The sequence below is a fragment of the Nilaparvata lugens genome, chromosome 9 (assembly GCF_014356525.2).
Source record: "Nilaparvata lugens isolate BPH chromosome 9, ASM1435652v1, whole genome shotgun sequence".
Lineage (NCBI taxonomy): Eukaryota > Metazoa > Arthropoda > Insecta > Hemiptera > Delphacidae > Nilaparvata > Nilaparvata lugens.
Window position 1 is genome coordinate 33,794,787 of NC_052512.1, and position 19,451 is coordinate 33,814,237.

The 19,451-nt window shown below is 33.3% G+C and overlaps 1 protein-coding gene across 1 annotated transcript in view; it reads right to left on the reverse strand.

Moving 5' to 3' along the window:
* Positions 1–651: 651 nt before the first annotated feature.
* Positions 652–19,451, reverse strand: part of LOC111052328 (cell wall protein DAN4) — a 40,030-nt gene continuing 21,230 nt past the window's right edge. The window contains exons 9-13 of the mRNA XM_039435783.1: positions 16,992–17,129; positions 10,972–11,100; positions 8,869–9,064; positions 6,500–6,621; positions 652–804 (exon numbers count right to left, since the gene is read on the reverse strand). Of these exons, the coding sequence (XP_039291717.1) occupies positions 751–804; positions 6,500–6,621; positions 8,869–9,064; positions 10,972–11,100; positions 16,992–17,129 (639 nt within the window). The 3' untranslated portion in view covers positions 652–750. The remainder of the gene's footprint in view (positions 805–6,499; positions 6,622–8,868; positions 9,065–10,971; positions 11,101–16,991; positions 17,130–19,451) is intronic.

A 19,451-nucleotide genomic window follows, 5' to 3' on the forward strand; every position in this document is an offset into this window, starting at 1 on the left:
GATGTTGTGTTAGAAGGTATTTGGAATACCGCCAAAGATACGCCCAAAATCTGTGTTTTTCCAGCATTTTTTTGCGGTTTCTCAGCTTTATCGAGAACAAATGAACAGAAATTGTTCAAATTTACTACAGAAGCTGAGCTGGGGTGCAATAATGTTGAGTTAGATGAATTTGGAGTAACGCCAAAGATACGCCCAAAATTAGCGGTTTTCTTGCGTTTTCTCAGTTCTTTCATCAAGTAATAGACAGAAGATGTTCAAATTCGATACAGAGGTTTAGCTAGGGTCTAAAATTTTTGTGATGAGGTGACTTTAATATTTCATCAAAGATACGCCCAAAATCAGCGTTTTTTCAGCTCTTCTGCATTTTCTCAGTACTTTGACTTTCTGATAGAATGAAGCATGCTCAAATGAAAATGCAGGCGAGCGAAGCGAGCCCGCTGATCCAGTCCGGGGTCCAGGGGTTGGAGCCCCCTGGCTAGACGGATACGGCGAGCGAAGCGAGCCTGATGGCTAGTTATTCATATTTTGTCCTTTCTTTGTGTGTGTGTTTTTAATAATGTGAATTAGAAAAAAACTGAGAGTTCCTAAAACTGAACCTCACTATAGTTTGTCGTAGAGGTGAGGTAAGTTAAAAATGGAAATCGTTTGGAATTTCATTTTAAATAACCATATTATTCAATATTATGATACAGTATAAACATATAACAAAATGTAAATAATACAATATATGGAGGATACATCTAACAATATTCACATGGAGTCCAAGGCTCCTCCAGTTAGTTTGGTACCGTAAACATTGAGCACCTGGAAAAAATAGAAAATATGGTGAATTAAAATTTGAGTAGTATAAAAATAGTAGGATATAGATGAATAATAAATGATAGTATCAATAAAGGATGATCAATTGATACGGTGTTACTCGAAATTATGAGTCATTTTGGAAAATAAAATATCTACTAAAAAGGAAAATCATTATACAAATGAGAAGAGAAAATCCGAAAGTTTTCTCACGATAATTCGTTCTTGGTTATCTATCTTGTTTTCACTATTGTTATTACTATCGTATTTGATAAAACTTTAAAGTGAAAAAACCCTCACATTCTTTGATGTGGCGACGTCCGTTTCGTGCTGGTATTGCACATTTTCAAGCCAAACAGTAACTGAAGTATTTAAGGCTGTGCAAAGGCTAATAATAAACTTTCTAATCGCAATATTTTTCGATTTGTATATCATCAAGCTATCAAAATGAAAAAGTTTTCTCAGGAAAACATTTTTTTCTCATCATTACTTTTTGAGATATGAGCGCCTAAAGTTCACATTTCAAATTCTGTAAGAGATGAATCCATAAGATTTGGAGGATAGATTCTTCATGGTATTGTTGATCTAGTTAAACAAAAATTTTCAGAAAATATCAATTTTTAAGATAGTTATTCAATTTACTAAAAATAACTTTTAGTTGAGTTATTTTTGGTAAATTGAATAACTTTTTTAAAAACTGATATTTACAGAAAATTTCTGTTTTACTAGATCAACAATACCATGAAGAATCCATCCTCTGAATCTCATGGATTTTGTAATGTTGCAATCATATGAATGGTTGATCTGTATATGGCTCATATGATTTAACGTCCCAATATAAATTAAAAAAGAAGAAGATGAAGTGATAATTCTATTATGTGTTGTAGTTAGAATAAACAAGTAGTTGAAAATAAAACTGGATGGAAAAACTTCTAGGAAAGAGTCTCATTGCAAAGATGGCGCCCATCCTCTAAATCTCATGGAATTATACCTTACCGAATTTGAAATGTTCTGTCCCAAAAATTCAATCTTCAAGCGCTCATATCTCAAAAAGTAATGATCGGAAAAATATGTTTTCCTGAGAAAACTTCTTCATTTTGATAGCTTGATGATATACAAATCGAAAAACTTGAAAAAATATCATGAGTAGAAAGTTTATTTTCAGCCTTTGCTCAGCCTTAAGGTTATGAGGGTGAAATTTGGACAGAGTGGGGGTGTAGGAGAGTTTTGGCGGTTAATGGAGGAGGATTTAAATGAGTTGGTCAAACAGGGTGTGGGAGGAAAAGTTGATTTGGTCATTTAGAATATTGTTTGGCTGTTGTTTGGTGTGCTTGTATATTTCAAACTGTTCCAGTACACTTGATTTTCTGTTTTTGTGGGAATAGTGGAGTATTTCGAGGTTGTTGTCTACGTCAGGGTGTGTGTGGTCAGTGGAGATGTGTTCTGCAAAGGTGGAATGGGAGGAAGGATGGGTGATTGCTCTTGTGTGTTCTTTGAATATTCGTCTGAGTCATTGTCAATATTGTGGAACCGTTCCATAATTGAATAAAAACACACATATTTTGTCAAATTCTACACAGTTTTATTCGCTACATGACCATGGGTTCATGACCACACCGGTCACATTTCCAAGTTGACCAAAATTCACCAAATATTATTGAATACTAGCGTCCATAATACGCGTACTAATAACACAAAATATTCACTTTGTTGTTCAAATAATTATTGGTAACATCTTTGAATTGATAGCGCCAGTTTTATGGTATCTGGTGTTCGAAGGTCTAGTAGCTCGATTCAGAGGCAACCTCTTAGCTTTAGTCAACTTGAAAATGTGACCGATGTGGTCACGAAACCATGGTCGTGTACCGAATAAAACTGTGTACAATTTGACAACATATTTGTGTTTTTATTCACATTTGTTCTTCTGACAACTTTTGAGAGTTTAACCTTCCAGTAGTCGCGCCCTACGCAATCACACGAGCAGTCGTGTGTTGTACTTTTCAACACATCCAATTTTCCAAGTGTTATATACTCTGTTTACTGTCAAAACATATTAAATAATTGCATATTACTTTTTCCATCTTCTTGGATTATTTTACGCCTATGAACATTTGGATGATTACCATTTCATAGTCCAAAAAGGTACATCAAGCAAAGCCATCAATTCTGTGTTATAGGTTCGTTAACAGTCCCCATATACAGTCTTCCCCTATCTTATGCACTGTCGCGACTAAATGACACCTAAAGACTGAACCATTGCTCGGTTGATACTGCAAATCAGTGGAGTGATGGGAAGAAAGTTTTGGAATGCATAGGTGACTCATTCACTGACACCACCCCATCCATTTGTGCAACAACAAAACTGACACTGTTGTACTTTTCACAACAGAGCGACTGCCGGAAGGTTAAACAATTATTTTAATTTGAATATTTCTTTTTATTTCAAAGAATTGTTATTTATTAAAACGAAAAAATACAGTTTTGGGCTATGCTTGGTGTCTCCTTCCAATCATATTAAATTGTAATAAATGATTTGTAAATGGGATAAATAAAAAAAACTATTATTAACAGTTTTCTCGCTTCCACCACCCACTTATCATTTGGAACAAAGAGTTTCTAGTGTTTTGAAAATATCATGTTATCTGCTTGAAATATATCGACATTTTCTTGTGAGGCCCACAGGAGCTCCAGGCCTGTGCGTGGGTGATGCGACGGAAAATGACGAAAGATTAAGGTGGGATCCAAACCACCAGGAAACGACTTTCAAACTCATGGATGATATAATGAGGAGTCATAACATTTTCACTAATTAAATTGACGAACATAATCATTGATTGATTTACCTTATCTATTTATGCTCTCCCTATTATTCCAATGGTATACTTATTGTATGAATGAATGAATGAAGAATTGAGAATTGATATGGGTCATTCAAAAATGATCTAGACATCAATAGAAAGGATGCATTCTACAAAGCCTGAAAGGATTCAATTCAACTGTTTGTAGGGATTCAATTCAACAAGTCAATGAAATAAAATATTTAGGAACAATAGTGGACAACAAATTCAAATGCGACAAGCACATATATATAAATTAGGATTTTACAGTACTTTACTGTCTTCCTTCTTTTAGCCGAGTCCTCCATCCTTGTCTGTCTTCCCACTCACCATCTCCTAAATTCCTCATTACCGTAGCCTCATCCAATCCATCACTCCAAGACCTTCTTGGTCTTCCTCTCCTCCTCTGCCCCAGCGGACTCCAATCTGTCACTATTCCAATATCTATTTTACCTTAATCTATCTATCGTACATTAATCTATCAATTACCCGGATCAGGAAGTTTCTCTACAAATTCTATGAACTCCGTAAAATCCTCAACTATGAGACATTAAAAACTGTTTATTTTTCTTTAGTGCAATCAATTTTAAGATACGTCATAATTATCTGGGGAGCTACGAATTTTATACATGTTGAACCAATTTCATAATTTTGTTTGTATTATAAATTGTTACTAATTTTATTATAAAAAACTTTAATCCCATATCAGTGAATGAAGTTTGTGAATAGTAATTATAACACGCAATAAGCAACTAATTACTTATACCCCAACACATATAATTTATAGTGGGGTGTATATTTATTCATTGAAATTATCATTTATTCATTGTTGAAACACCGCTGATTTATGTAGTTACATCACAATACTATATTATCAATATTCTAATGTTGCATTCAATCTTCATTGTAATTAATACGTTTTCATAATATGTGAAATTTGTTGCATAATTAGCTGTTGTACTGTGATTTGTTGTAGATTCGTGTATGAACCAGAATGTATTGTAACTTACTTGAATAAATAAAATTCTAAATAAATTCTTATCTAATTATTATTCTTTCCGTTGATTTGAAATGAATTCTCACTTATTACGACATCCCATAATATTCTGAGAGAAGTTATATTCAAAAGAAAAACATACATCCGAGGTTTTTCAATTCCAACAAAATAAAAAGTAAATAAATTTCCTTTTAAACCTTCAACCCTGAACTTTTTTAGTACTACTGGAATATGGGGGATGATAATTTACGTACAATACTGTTGTTGAATTTAAAAAAAACACGTTTGAAGTGAAAATACACTTACTTTTGTAGTGACGATCGTTTCGACCTGTTGTTGGTCATCATCAACAATTTACAAGGAGTAAATTCCCACAGTCTGATGATGACCAACAACAGGTCGAAACGATCGTCACTACAAAAGTAAGTGAATTTTCACTTTAAAAGTGTTTTTTTAAAATTCAAGTTAAAAAAACGTGTTTACATAACCTAATTTCAACTATTTTTATCAAAATTAGGGAGAAACAGTTTTGGGTTTATCCTGTTGATTCTCTCCCAATCATGAGATTGATATTGTGATTGTGGAATGTAATAAATGAATAGAATAAATTATAACTTTAGGAATGTGGCAATTTCACACAATTTGGCAATGCTATTAGTTCACCTTTTCTTCTGAGGATTCCTTCATTCAATACAGACTATATAGATCTTCCACAGCCTACTATAGATAGAAGGCCGGAACATGTTCAATATGGCAACGTGTGGTTCAGGCCGACCATGCTTTATTTGATATGCATAGATTCATTACACCATTAGGAAATTTGTATTTTGTAGAATAATTTGTATTATTGTATATTGTGAAATCATTGTATTTGTTAGTAGGGATAGTATTTGATTTATGTCAATAATGTGATTATAAACCCACAATGATATGTAAGGATAGATTAAACTATTGCTATTGGATATCAATTCTGTGAATTTTGCTGTATACTATTATGCCTAGATATAATCGAGTTAATGAACAGAGTTGAATGAATTCTCACTTCTCTTTATAAGGCTACTTTGAAATTATTAAACCTGATATAAATCTTCAAGTACCGTACCCTTTGTATTTTTTTCTTTCCAAAACACGACTAGTTCCAACTCATCTGAAGCCATTTTTTCTAAATAAAAAAATATGAGTTGAAACAAGTCTTGTTTTTAAAGAAAAAAATAATAATAAAGGGTAGGGTACTTTATGATGTGTTTTAATATAAATTGATGGATATTATAACGAACAAAAATTAAATGGTAGTAGATTATATTCCCTTTTATAGATATTATTGAACTATCGATTATAATTACGGTGTATAGTTGGTTATAGATGCACAAAAAGCGAAAGCATTAAATTCAGAAGTTTCTTAAAAAGAAGACAATATTCGACTTTCATATTTTTATTTTACATTTAGAATGTACTATTCAATACTTTTATCTATTAATGAAATACATTTGATCATTAAAATTGCTCGTAGGAAATACAGACACAGAAAGTAAGTACAGTGAAATATATTGCCAAGCTAGGCATTATACTTGAAACTCCTAGAGCTAAAGTTGAAATTAGTCTATCAGTTAATATTATATATTTTTTTATATATCATATATCAGTTAATATTATATATCATTGAATTGAATTCCTCAGTATTGGTATTTGATAAAGGGCATAAAGCTAGTAGTTAATCGGGAGTCTACCCAAGTGAATTCAATTCGCTCGGCCTGAAACTGAGCTTGACTGCGACGCTGCTAAGTTGTGCGTTCCAGCCTTTATCTAAAGCCATGGAACTCCCCATCGGTTCAATATACTGGCATGTTGAGACAAATATGTTACTCACCATATAAATAAAGGCATACTGGTCCTTCGTCTGTACACACCCTGCTCTATTTCTGCGTAAACCATATACGGTTTTAGGAACATCCACCAGTCTGCTCGTTTCAAACTCTCTTATACACAAATCTGTGAATAAAATCAAAACAAAATTGAAAAATCGAGCAGAATAGAGAGGAAAATCCTTCAATAGAGAATATATATTGAAGATTTATTGGTGATTTATTTATTTAAGGCTGTGCTAAGGCTAAAAATAAACTTTTTACTCGTGATATTTTTCAAAGTTTTTTGATTTGTAAATCATCAAGCTATCAAAATGAAAAAGTTTTCTCGGGGAAATTTCATCTCTGATCATTGCTTTTTGAGATATGAGCTCCTAAACTTGAAATTTTGGGGACAGAAAATTTCAAATTCGGTAAGAGATAAATCCATGAGATTTAGAGGATAGATTCTTCATAGTATTGTTGATTGTTCTTCAATACCTTGAAGAATCATCCTCTAAATCTCATAGATTTATATCGTACCGAATTTGAAATGTTCTGTCCCAAAAATTCAAACTTCAATCGCTCATATCTCAAAAAGTAATGATCGGAAAAAATGTTTTCCTGAGGAAACCTTTTCATTTTGATAGCTTGATGATATACAAATAAAAAAAACTTGGAAAAAAATCACGAGAAGAAAGTTTATTTTTAGCCTTTGCACAGCCTTAATCCATTCAGAATTACGCAACTTACAGAAAAGTACCACAGGCTTATAAGCCCAAAACGGTTCCAATTCTAATTTAAACAACAGTCCAAATGTAGCTGGTTATGTGTTACTTAACATTCTTCAATTACACACTCAATTTACAATTCAAAACACACAAAAATCATTTTTAATTTAAAAAAGTACTAACTTAAATATAAAATCAATCACAATTGATTGGAAAATTCCAAACTTTGAAAAATCTATAAAATTTTAAGAACAAAAACACAAACACACTATTTAGAACATGAGTAATTTAGTAGCAAAATTGAGTAAATTAGTAAAAAAGGCTTTGTTATTTGCTGAATATTTCCTAGTTGCCTGAAAAGCAGTCGTTAGGTCATGTCAGAGGCCCTGTCATTGATCAGTTGCGACATGAAAACTCTGACACCAGACCTGAGCCAGCCAGGTCACACGATTTTACACTGAAGTGAACAATAAGCAATTCGAATTTGAAATTTGAATATCATTATTATTACTGGATTTATAATATCACTATTTGTCAATATCACTATAGAATGCTACATTGTGTTTCTCCGTAAATACAGTCAACTCAGTATGAGGAATATTATAATGAACTAGTCGTCAGGCTCGCTTCGCTCGCCCCCTGGACCCTCGACTGGATCGTCCAGAATTGAGATCACCTCGCCTGCATTTTTCATTCGAACATGCTTCATTCCATCAGAAGTCAAAGTACTGAGAAAACGCAGAAAATCTGAGAAAAACGCAGATTTTGGGCGTATCTTTAATGAAATATTAATTTCAGATGAAAGAAATGAGATGAGGTATCACAACATTTTTAGACCCTACCTAAACCTCTGTCTAAAATTTGGACATTTTCTGTCTATTACTTGATGAAAGAACTGAGAGAACGCTAATTTTGGGCGTATCTTTGGCGTTATTTCAAATTCCTTCTACAAAACATTATTACACCATAGCTTAGCTTCTGTAATAAATTTGAACAATTTCTGTTCATTTGTTCTCGATAAATCCGAGGAAAAGCAAAAAACGCTGGAAAAACGCTAATTTTGGGCGTATCTTTGACGTTATTGCAAATTCCTTCTAACACAACATTATTACACCCTAGCTGAGCTTCTGTTCTAAATTTGAACATTTTTAGTTCATTTGTTCTCGATAAAGCTGAGAAAGCGCTAAAAAAACGCTGGAAAATGCAGATTTTGGGCATATCTTTGGAAATTTTTCCAAATCCGTTCTCAGTGCGCCTCTAAAGGGCCAACTGAACATATACCTACCAAATTTGAACGTTTTTGGTCCGGTAGATTTTTAGTTCTGCGAGTGAGTGAGTGAGTCAGTCAGTCAGTCAGTGAGTGAGTGAGTGCCATTTCGCTTTTATATGTATAGATAATGGGAGGCAACTTGAGAGAGAAATAGTACGAGGCTGTTATCCCTAGTTTTTTTCAACTGGTCTGTGTTTTTTGCGAAAATGAAACAGAATGGAGGAGAATAAAATGAACTGAAATAGAATAAAATAAAGTAGGATAGAATAAGGCATAAAAATGAAATAAATTCAAATAGAATGAAATTAAATAAAAACAAGACATAAAAGTGAATAAGAATGAAATGAATTCAAATAGAATAAAATAAAATAAGATTAAAATCGTATGAACTGACCTATAGCTAGAACAGTGCCTGTACGTCCAACACCTGGACTACAATGCACCACATGGGGGCCGGCCGAGTTCCGCGTGAATGCGCGTGCCTCTATCAAATAGGCAATGATGGACGCCCCCTCTGAGGGCGTGCCCTGGTGGGGCCAGCTCGTGTACCACAGGTGGGTCACCTCGCGCCACAGGTTCGAGTCAAGGTTCTGCAAAGCACCCAAAATTCATAATTCGAAAGATTCAAATTTATTGAAAAACACACACAAAATGAAAACAAAAATTAGCATAAATTAATGAACACATTACTTTCATAGGAGAATAAAAATATAACGAATGAGTGTACTGTACTCACACAAATATTGATTAATTTGAAAGCCAATTTAAAATAGTTTATTTATAACACACTAGCATTTTACCCGGTCTTGGCCGGGATTTATCTTATGTGTTAATAATAAATGATCTGTATTAGTGTGATCTGTGAGCTTTAGTTTGAGTCTTTTAACACTATCATAATTTGGAATTGAGGAGTTTGATGGAAGAAGTGCCCGAGTGCAAAAACAATTTTTTGAGAAAAATGCAGTCAACGATTTCAAAGAGGGAGAAAACGTATTTTTCGCTCGTGATGTACACAACATTTTTCCTCCATCTACATTTTTTTATAGAAACTGCAAATAATATCATTTTAATAACTTACGTATTAGTGACAATGTTTCCTAACAACATAACCTACAATCTAAAACCTAAAAACCGGTCGTCTGATTGGCACTGCCGATTGCGCTATCTATCGGCAAAAGTTGTAACAATTATATCAGCTGGGCGTCTACCAAAAATGGCTGACTCCAGATCACGCGGTTCAGATTTGAATTGCAGATCAAAAATATTTGTTGGCTGGTATTTTGAATAGAATAAAATATTTTAAAAATTGTATAAATTTTTATCGTCTACTAATATTGAGAATATAATATTATATAAACATATATTTCATGATTTGATCAAATTTCTGGTTGTGGTATTGAATTCAGTTGACTCAATGACAGACACCTCTATTGCGCTTTCTCATCTGAGCTTAGACCTTCTAACTTATTACAATGTAAGTTTTAAAATAGAGATGCTTCCCATGTTATTTAAATGGAGTCACTTTTCCTCCCTAGGGAGTTCTTCTGTTTTTTACTATCGAGAGCCAAAAAGTGACACTTTAGTATTATGTTTCTGGGAGTAAAGTAAGTACTTTAGACAGTAGGTGGAGGAAAAAATCTTTTAAGAATATCAACTTTTGAGAACGTTATTCAATTTACCAAAAATGATCCAAAACTAACTGGAATAAAAGTTATTTTTGGTAGATTGAATAACTTTCTCAAAAATTGATGTTTTCAAACATTTTTGTTTTATTCAATCAACAATACGATAAACAATATATCCTCTAAATCTCATGGATTTATCTCTTACCGAATTTGAAATGTTCTGTCCAAAAAAATAAAACTTTAGGCACTCATATCCCAAAAAGTAATGATCGGAAAAAATGTTTTAGATATCCAGAGAAAACCTGAATATTCGTGAAAGGGTGGGTACTTTTCTAATTCTATTTTATCCTTCCGGTAGTCGCGCCCTACTCAATCACACGAGCAGTCACGTGTTGTACTTTTTACAACATCTAATTTTCACAGTGTTATGTACTCTGTTTACTGTCAAAACCCATTAATTAATTATTGTATAATTACTTTGCCCATCTTCTTGGATTATTTTACGCCTATGAACATTTGGATGATTACAATTTCATAGCCCAATAAGGTTCATCAAGCAAAGCCATCAATTCAGTGTTATTGATTCGTTTACAGTCCCCGTATACAATATCTCCCTATCTTATGCACAGTGCGACTTATGCACTGTCGCGACTAAATGGCAGTCGCTACTGCAACTCAGTAGAGTGATGGGGGAAAGTTTTGGAATGCATAGGTGACTCATTCACTGACACCACTCCATTCAATAGTTTTGTGAAGCAAAAAAACTGACGCTGTTGTACTTTTTACAACAGCACTACTGCCGGAAGGTTAAAAATACAAATAAGTAGCCATGATTTTATACATTTTTAGAAGATCTGAAAATGCATATTCACCTTGAGCTGAAGATGTGATATTACATATTTCTCTCGAACCTCTCGCTTTTTTAATGTCACCTGATAATCGCCGAAAAGCCTATGACAGTCGAGTACTTCAGATGGCGGCAGATAGTCGAAACATTTTTCCTGAAAAACAAAAATGAAATTCATGAGCTATTTGGAACCTAGGAGCTAAATACAAGAATCACAGAATCAAAGGAAACTAGTGAATGTCGTTTATTGAAAAAGTTACTGGTTTGATTGAATGGAAAAGACTAAGAAATTGTCAAAAAACACAGATTTATTGATACTTAGAAAGACTGGTTTCGGTTATTACACCATTGTCAATCTCTGATAAACAGGTTTATCTAGGTAATTTGACTAGGTTTATCAGAGATTGACAATGGTGTAATAACCGAAACCGGTCCTTCTAAGTATCAATAAATCTGTGGTTTTTGACAATTTCTTAGTCTTTTTCATTGAATAGATAGGTACCACAATATCAACTTCTCAACTACACAGAAAGTTACTGGTTTTACTTGAAATTGTCAAATCCATGAACCTCTGATCTATCATTTGAAATTCATTTCGAAAATATTTCGATTCAATACATTTTTGTTCCGTGATTGTCCAGCCAGTTTTGTACCTTATTCCTTGACATTCTCTCCCTCTACTAATCTCTATTCTCTATTCAAATTTGTATCATATAATAGGCTATTTGAACTGGTGATTGGATTTCAATTTTGATAAGTGAATAAAATTTTTGACTACTGTACCATACATGTATTACCATACTGTATTCATCGTATTCGGAAATAAAACGGTTTCAGATCAACTCTGTTGTTCTAATTTTGATCATAGTAAAGATACGTGTTCATGAATGATGATGAAGTTCTTGGAGAATATAAGAATAATGAATAAGCATCAATTGATTGTTCATGATGGTATTATCTCTTTCCTGTTCAGGGTTACATGTAATATAAATAGAAATGAAAATCTCAGTACTCTTTTTTGAATTATTTTATTACAACATGTTTCGGCCATTTTTAAGTGATTTGAAAACATTATTCTGTTTTTATTTTTTATGGTGATATTCTATAGTGAGGTCCACGTTATAATTTCAGTGGAGAAAGATAGAAGAACAACGTTGCCGATCCTCTGTCTTGTCAATGCATTCTATATACGGTAGCTGATACAGGTTTACTGATGTATAATATTGACTGTTCATTCTTGTTTGAAATAATCAATTATATTTTATGTAGCAAGAAATTATATTTTGAATAATTATGATTAATATGATTAATATGAAATATGATTAATATGATTAATATGATTAATATGAAATATTTTGTTAATTAATTATTAATTAAATATTGTTCAAAGACGATTTGGCAACAGAGCAAAGCGAGAAAGAGATAGTGCTCTCCGCTTAGTTGGACGAGGATAGCATTACCATTGCTAATCAAACACTGCCATTATAACGTGAACCTCACTATAGTACATTGAGTTTTCAGAGTAGGTATTGTTTTTGGACCGCAGTCTGCTTACTACTGTATTTATGTCTAGGGCATAGACCTAGTTTTTATATATTATTACTATTATGCTATAATAATAATATATTAAATGATATTATATTATAATTTACTGAACTGTTGAGTTTGCTACCAGCACCAAAACTTCGGTTTTGCAGGGAGAGCCTATATTAATTTTATTTAGATTAACTATAGTTTCATTTTTGTGCAAATAAAGGAATAAATTCTAATTTTGTTTTTCTTTGTATCGGAAATTATCATTTATTGTATTTTATCATGAAAAATTGATAAATTTGGATTTTGAAAAGAAAAGAAACTGTGATTGCCATAATTGTATATTATCTGACTCTGTTGTTAACTATGATGTTGAAGGCAATACATTATATTTATTTATTTGAAATTAAGTTTGTAGCGTGAATGTTGATGTTGTGGAACTTTTCAATAGTTGAATAGACTTAAAACGTTGTCAAAAATCCACTTTAATTAAATAAAAATTAATATTTTACAGGAGCACACACGAAAGCATGCTCCTGTAAAATATTAATTTTTATTTAATTAAAGTGGATTTTTGACAACGTTTTAAGTCTATTCAATTATTTATTTGAACAATAATTCTTTGTACAACCTACGCAATACCTTGCTCTGTAATATACAACGGGGGAATCAAAAAACATCTCTATGCTGTTATTGTAACATGCAGAAAAACAGAAAGGTCAACAGAAGTGAGAAATTTATTGCGCTATATTTCCAATTATTTTCTCCATCTGAACGTTAATCTACATAAACTTTCAGTCTAGTCAAAAGGTAGTGGAAAAGAGCCGTTTGGGGAGTTAATTCCGAACACCCTTAATTTTTCGTTCAATGATTCTGGAGTATTGGATAGCTAAAATACAAAAATTTCACCTTCTAGCCCTGGAGCGTTTCACAGAGTGCCCCCAAAAACCACGGATTTTCGACTCCTTTTCCAGTTCTTTAAGATTTTCGCCAAATCGAGCCATCGGAGAGAGAAAGTCACTCTTGCATGTTTTTTAGGTAATACAATTGAAGAATTGGAAGCTATTTATCTCTATTGAGTGATGAGTTACATTTTTTCAAAAATAAGTCAAATGTATTGCAGCACTGGTCTTGATTATATTACAAAGAGCTGTATTAATTCTAAAATCATGTTAAATATAGTAAGGAATGTTTGCCAATTATTTAACAGAATAATATTTATTTTCTTGTAACACTGTTGTTAAATTGTAAAATTGTTGAATAAATTTTTTTGGAAAACCCGATTTTTGGATGAAATTCCGTTTTTAATCAACTATATCCTAGGATTTCCACAATTTGAATTATTGATTCCATTGTGAATATTTCATCATTTTCATCGCTCTTTTATGATATGATTCAATTTGCAATATTCGAGTTATACCAAGTCAAACTCAATTGAAGATTATACAACTCAACTATTTGGAAATATACAGAGTGGGTCATATGTATGGGAACCCTTCCCAAAATTGGAGACTCTTGTGGATATAATACTGCAACTTTCAGGATAAGTTATTGGTCGAATACTCTACCTTTTGACCTACAACTGAATTTCAACCCCTCATAAGTGGGTGACTTAGAGGTTGTAGCTCGAATATTTTAAATGTAGACACCCATTGTGTTGTACATCATTTTAAAGGCATTTTCAAAACAAGAAAGATAACATCAATAAAAATGTTCTATGATACTTTTATTCAAAATGGCGGCTGATTGAAGTTTCAGTTTTTAAAGAACTAATTGATAAAGTCTAAACAGCCGCCATTTATTATGATACTGTAATGATATTGATATATGATACTGTAACTATCAGGATAAGTTATTGGTCGAATACTCTACCTTTTGACGTACAACTGAACTTCAACCCTTCATAAGGGGGTGACTTAGGAGCTATAACTCGAATATTTTGAATGTAAACACCCATTGTGTGGTACATCATTTTAAAGATTTTTTCAAAACAGAAAATATGACATCAATAAAAATCTTCCGAATTCGGGTAAAAGTATCATAGAAGATTTTTATTGATGTCATATTTTCTGTTTTGAAAAGATCTTTAAAATGATGTACCACACAATGGGTGTTTACATTCAAAATATTCGAGTTACAACCCCTAAGTCACCCCCTTATGAGGGGTTGAAATTCAGTTGTACGTTAAAAGGTAGAGTATTCAACCAAAAACTTATCCTGAAAATGCAGTATATTATCTACAACAGTCTCCCACTTATTGAGGGGTTCCCATACATATGACTCACTCTGTATGAAATGCATGATTATATACATAAAATTCTTGATTATTTCAAAAATATATACGGTATTTTTTCAATTTCAAGTTTTGTTAGGGCTTTGGTAAGGTAGGCACTAGCCCCCAACCCCTCCTGGATCTATCACTGGCTCAATCTAAAATAATTAACACTATACCTAAGAACTTGAGGAGCGTAAGTACATTTCTCGACAAAATGATGTTTTAGTGGGTCTCGTTCAGTTTTTCCAACTCTATTATTCATGACTAGCCGTCAAGCTCGCTTCGCTCGCCATATCCGTCTAGCCAGGGGGCTCCGCCCCCTGGACCCCGACTGGATCGTCCAAAAATGAGATCAGTGGGCTCGCTTCGCTCGCCTGCATTTTTCATTTGAGCATGCTTCATTCCATCAGAAAGTCAAAGTACTGAGAAGACGCAGAAAAGCTGAGAAAAACGCTGATTTTGGGCATATCTTTGATGAAATATCAAAGTCACCTCATCACAAAATTTTTAGACCCTAGCTTAACCTCTGTACCAAAATTGAACATTTTCTGTCTATTAATTGATGAAAGAACTGAGAAAACGCAAAAAACCGCTAATTTTGGGCGTATCTTTGGCGCTATTCAAATTCCAACACAACATTATTACACCCTAGCTTAGCTTCTGCACTAAATTTGAACATTTTCTATTCATTAGTTCTCGATAAATCTGAGAAAAAGCAAAAAAAACGCTGGAAAAACGCTAATTTTGGGTGTATCTTTGACGTTATTGCAAATTTCTTCCAACACAACATTATTACACCCTAGCTTAGCTTATGTAGTAAATTTGAACAATTCCTGTTCATTTGTTCTCGATAAAGCTGAGAAAACTCTGGAAAAAACAGATTTTGGGCGTATCTTTGGAAATTTTTCCAAATCAGCTCCAAGTGCGCCTCTACTGGGCCAACTGAACATATCTACCAAATTTGAACGTTTTTGGTCCGGTAGATTTTTAGTTCTGCGAGTGAGTGAGTCAGTCAGTCAGTGAGTGAGTGCCATTTCGCTTTTATATACAGAATAAGCATAAAGTCTTGCCCTGATTTTAAAAATTTATTACAGAATAACCGTTTGACATAATAATTTAAATCTGCGTTACATAAGTTAGTGTTAGTAGTTTTTTGACTAAAAGATGGCGCTAGAGGTCCTCAACAATGACGCTGTCTGTTAGTTCACGTTAGTTGCGGTCAAAATGGCGTCGAAGCAGAAAAAAGCACAATGTGTGCTTTGGTTTCACGAAACGAAATCACCCATCAGTGTTCAGCGTAATTTTCGGGCTTCTTATGGACGCAGCCCTCCTGATGTTAAATCAATAAAGCGATGGTATGACAGGTTCAAAGAAACAGGCAGCGTTGAAGATCTTCCTAGAAGTGGCATGTTACAAAACACCTGGCGAGAACTGGAATACCGCTTCGACATTCTCCGGGCTACCAAGGGGGCACACGCTGAAGTTTACTAACGTAAGTGATATTAAAAAAACTACTAACACTAACCTATGTAACAGCGCCAGATATAAATTGATATGTCAAACGGTTATTCTGTAATACATTTTTAAAATCAGGGCAAGACATCATGCTCACCCTGTATATACAGATAACGTGAGTCCTCTGCAGTTGATTGTTTTTAAGATAGCCAGAGCTAAAAGAGCGTAAGTCCAGTAAGCATTAAAACTGAAACAACGTGAGTCCAATAATTGACAAGTAAGTGTAATGCTGATTCGACTTGCGCTCTTTTAGCCCAGGCTGGGAGTGTAATACTTTCTGGGCTCTCCTGTGAAATCAGCCGTTTGAGAGTCACGCCCCTCTAACCCTGAGATGTAGAATAGTGCATAGTAGTAAGACCATAGAGGAACATTAGCATAAGTAGATATCCCATGGACGTTTATGTCACAACTTTTACTGTTATCTCAAGCTGATAGCCCAAGTAGTTCTTTCCTGTGAAGCTTTATGACGCTGGTAGTCTCTCACATTGTGCCGTTCATAAACTCTTACCCGGTCAAAACAGTGAAAAAGACAATAATCGACAGCAATCGGCTTGAGATAACAGTAAAAGTTGCGACATAAACACCCTATACCATGGGATATCTACTTACGCTATTGTTTCTCTATGGTAATATTGCCTAAAATGGTGAAACGTCACGAACTAAGAGTATTTCTTGAGTGAGAAACAAATTATTAAAAAGAAATGAGTGAAAACACTACTTACAACACCATTTTCGTGCAGATCTGTTAACATTAGTATGAGTTTGCTCTGCTGTTCCCAAATCATTCTCCAGAAATCGTTAACTGTGGATTGCATGGGTGCTTGACAAGCTATGTAGAATTTATCGACTCCTTTGGGGCCCTGAAAAAACACACACATTGATTATGAAATGATGACAATGATTAATGTTGATTAATGACAAACATCGGGGCACCGAGCTTTGCTCGTTATTTATTTATTGATACACAGAACCCAATTCTTTAAAATGATTGGGTAAAGACAAACAGGCACAGCCCAAAACTGTTTCTTCCCCGAATTTTGATTTATACACTATAAATGGTCCAAAAAGTAGGTTATGTTTCATACACTTGAATTCAGGTCCAATTTTGAGTCAAAATATTTGAAAACAGAAAAGTTCTAATTTAGATTGTTTACAAACCAAATTGAATAACAAAATAACACTCACTAATCACTTAAAACTGTAAAATAGTTATTAACTTTGAATATTATAATAGACTATACTCTAATTTAGAGTGATAAACCATATCATGTCAACAAATCGATTATTTTGATAAACTTTCACGATAATATTTCTCGTGAGATACGGTAAGCTGATTGAATGATTTCACAACTGATCTCCCACACAGGCAGTTCTGTTATCGACAGACGACGAAATTATACAGACATCTGTTCTTCCAAGGATGAATTATCCTTTTAATGTCCTTCAGCGAGTTTTCCCAAGGATGAGACATAGTGAAATCGAATTTTTTATCATAAGACTATTATTTTCCAAATTTCGTGAAAATCGTTAGAGCCGTTTTCGCGATCCGTTGAACATGAATAACCAGATATAAAAATAACTAGATATAAAAATATAAACAGACATACAGAAATTGCTCGCTTTATATAATAGGATTATCAACAATGACAATGTTGTCTCCATTTTGAATAAATAAATTATTAGCTATGATGAATAATAAAAATAATTCAAGTATCAAAAATCAATTTGAAAACTGAACAACTCCAGGATCAAATGCAATAATTGTAATGCTCGTTGAATTAAATTAAATTTCTATTTCTATTGAATTGAACAGTGAACTCAATGGAATACAATATGTTTTATATTTCCTAGTAATAGATGATGATAATACATGATCATAATACATTCATCCAATCCATTGGATGATTATAGATGACTTCACATTCTACATTATAAATGACTTGCCAATGGATTAGATAAAATCGAATAGTGCGATGGAGTGAAATTGAGCTTTGTAGAAATAACATAAAATTCTGATATTTGGATACTAACTGAATACAGGTGTTGATGGATTTTGAGAATTATTATTACTACTGTGCGAGTGTGCGAGTAAATTATCACCACTGCTAGCAATGCTAAATATGGGAGATAATGGTTAGGAAACCATCATTTCATGTTCCGATCTGTTGGGAAGAGTACCATATCCCGGAATTCAGCAATTCTGGAAACGAGTGTGCAAAGGGTTGAGTTATGATTATAAGCAGTAACTTAGTTGATGGTTTCTGTTTACCAATTATTATTCTTTCTTGGTTATCATGACAAAAAGTAGTGAACGTAAATTGTATGGTAGCCTAAAGCTTTGTTCAGACCAAGCTATTTTACTGTGCAGAACTACAGAGCAACATCTGAACGTCAACAGAAACGTCCGCTCGGATGCCTGGCTGGAACCCGCATTGTTAAAGGCTGTGCAAAGGCTAGAAATAAACTTTCTACTGGTGATATTTTTCGAAGTTTTTCGATTTTTATATCATCAAGCTATCAAAATAAGAAAGTTTTCTCAGGAAAACATTTTTTCTCAATCATCACGTTTTGAGATATGAGTGCCTTAAGTTTAAATTTTCGGAACAGAACATATTAAATTCGGAAAGAGATGAGTCTATGGGATTCAGAGGCTTGATTCTTCATGGTATTGTTGATCTAGTAAAACAAAAATTTTCTGAAAATATAAATTTTTGATGAAGTTACCCAATTTACTGAAAATGGCCAAAAATAACTTTTTGAGTTATTTTTAGTAAATTTAATAACTTCATAAAAAATGATATTTTAAGAGAATTTTTGTTTTAATAGATCAACAAGACCATGAAGATTCAATCCTCTAAATCGCATGGATTTATCTCTTACCAAATTTGAAATTATCTGTTCCAAAAATTTAAGCTTTAGGCGCTCATATCTCAAAAAGTAATGATCGGAAATAAAATGTTTTCCTGAGAAAACTCCTCTATTTTGATAGCTTGATGATATACAAATTGAAAAAAATTGAAAAATATCACCAATAGGAAGTTCATTATTAGCCTTTGCACAGACTTAAGCCGTCAACAGATCTTTTTAAATCCATCCATCCACAGACTCAGTAGAGCTACAGATTTTGGTGTGAACATTACTTAACGTTTTTAACGCATTCCTATGATAATTCTGCCCGGAAC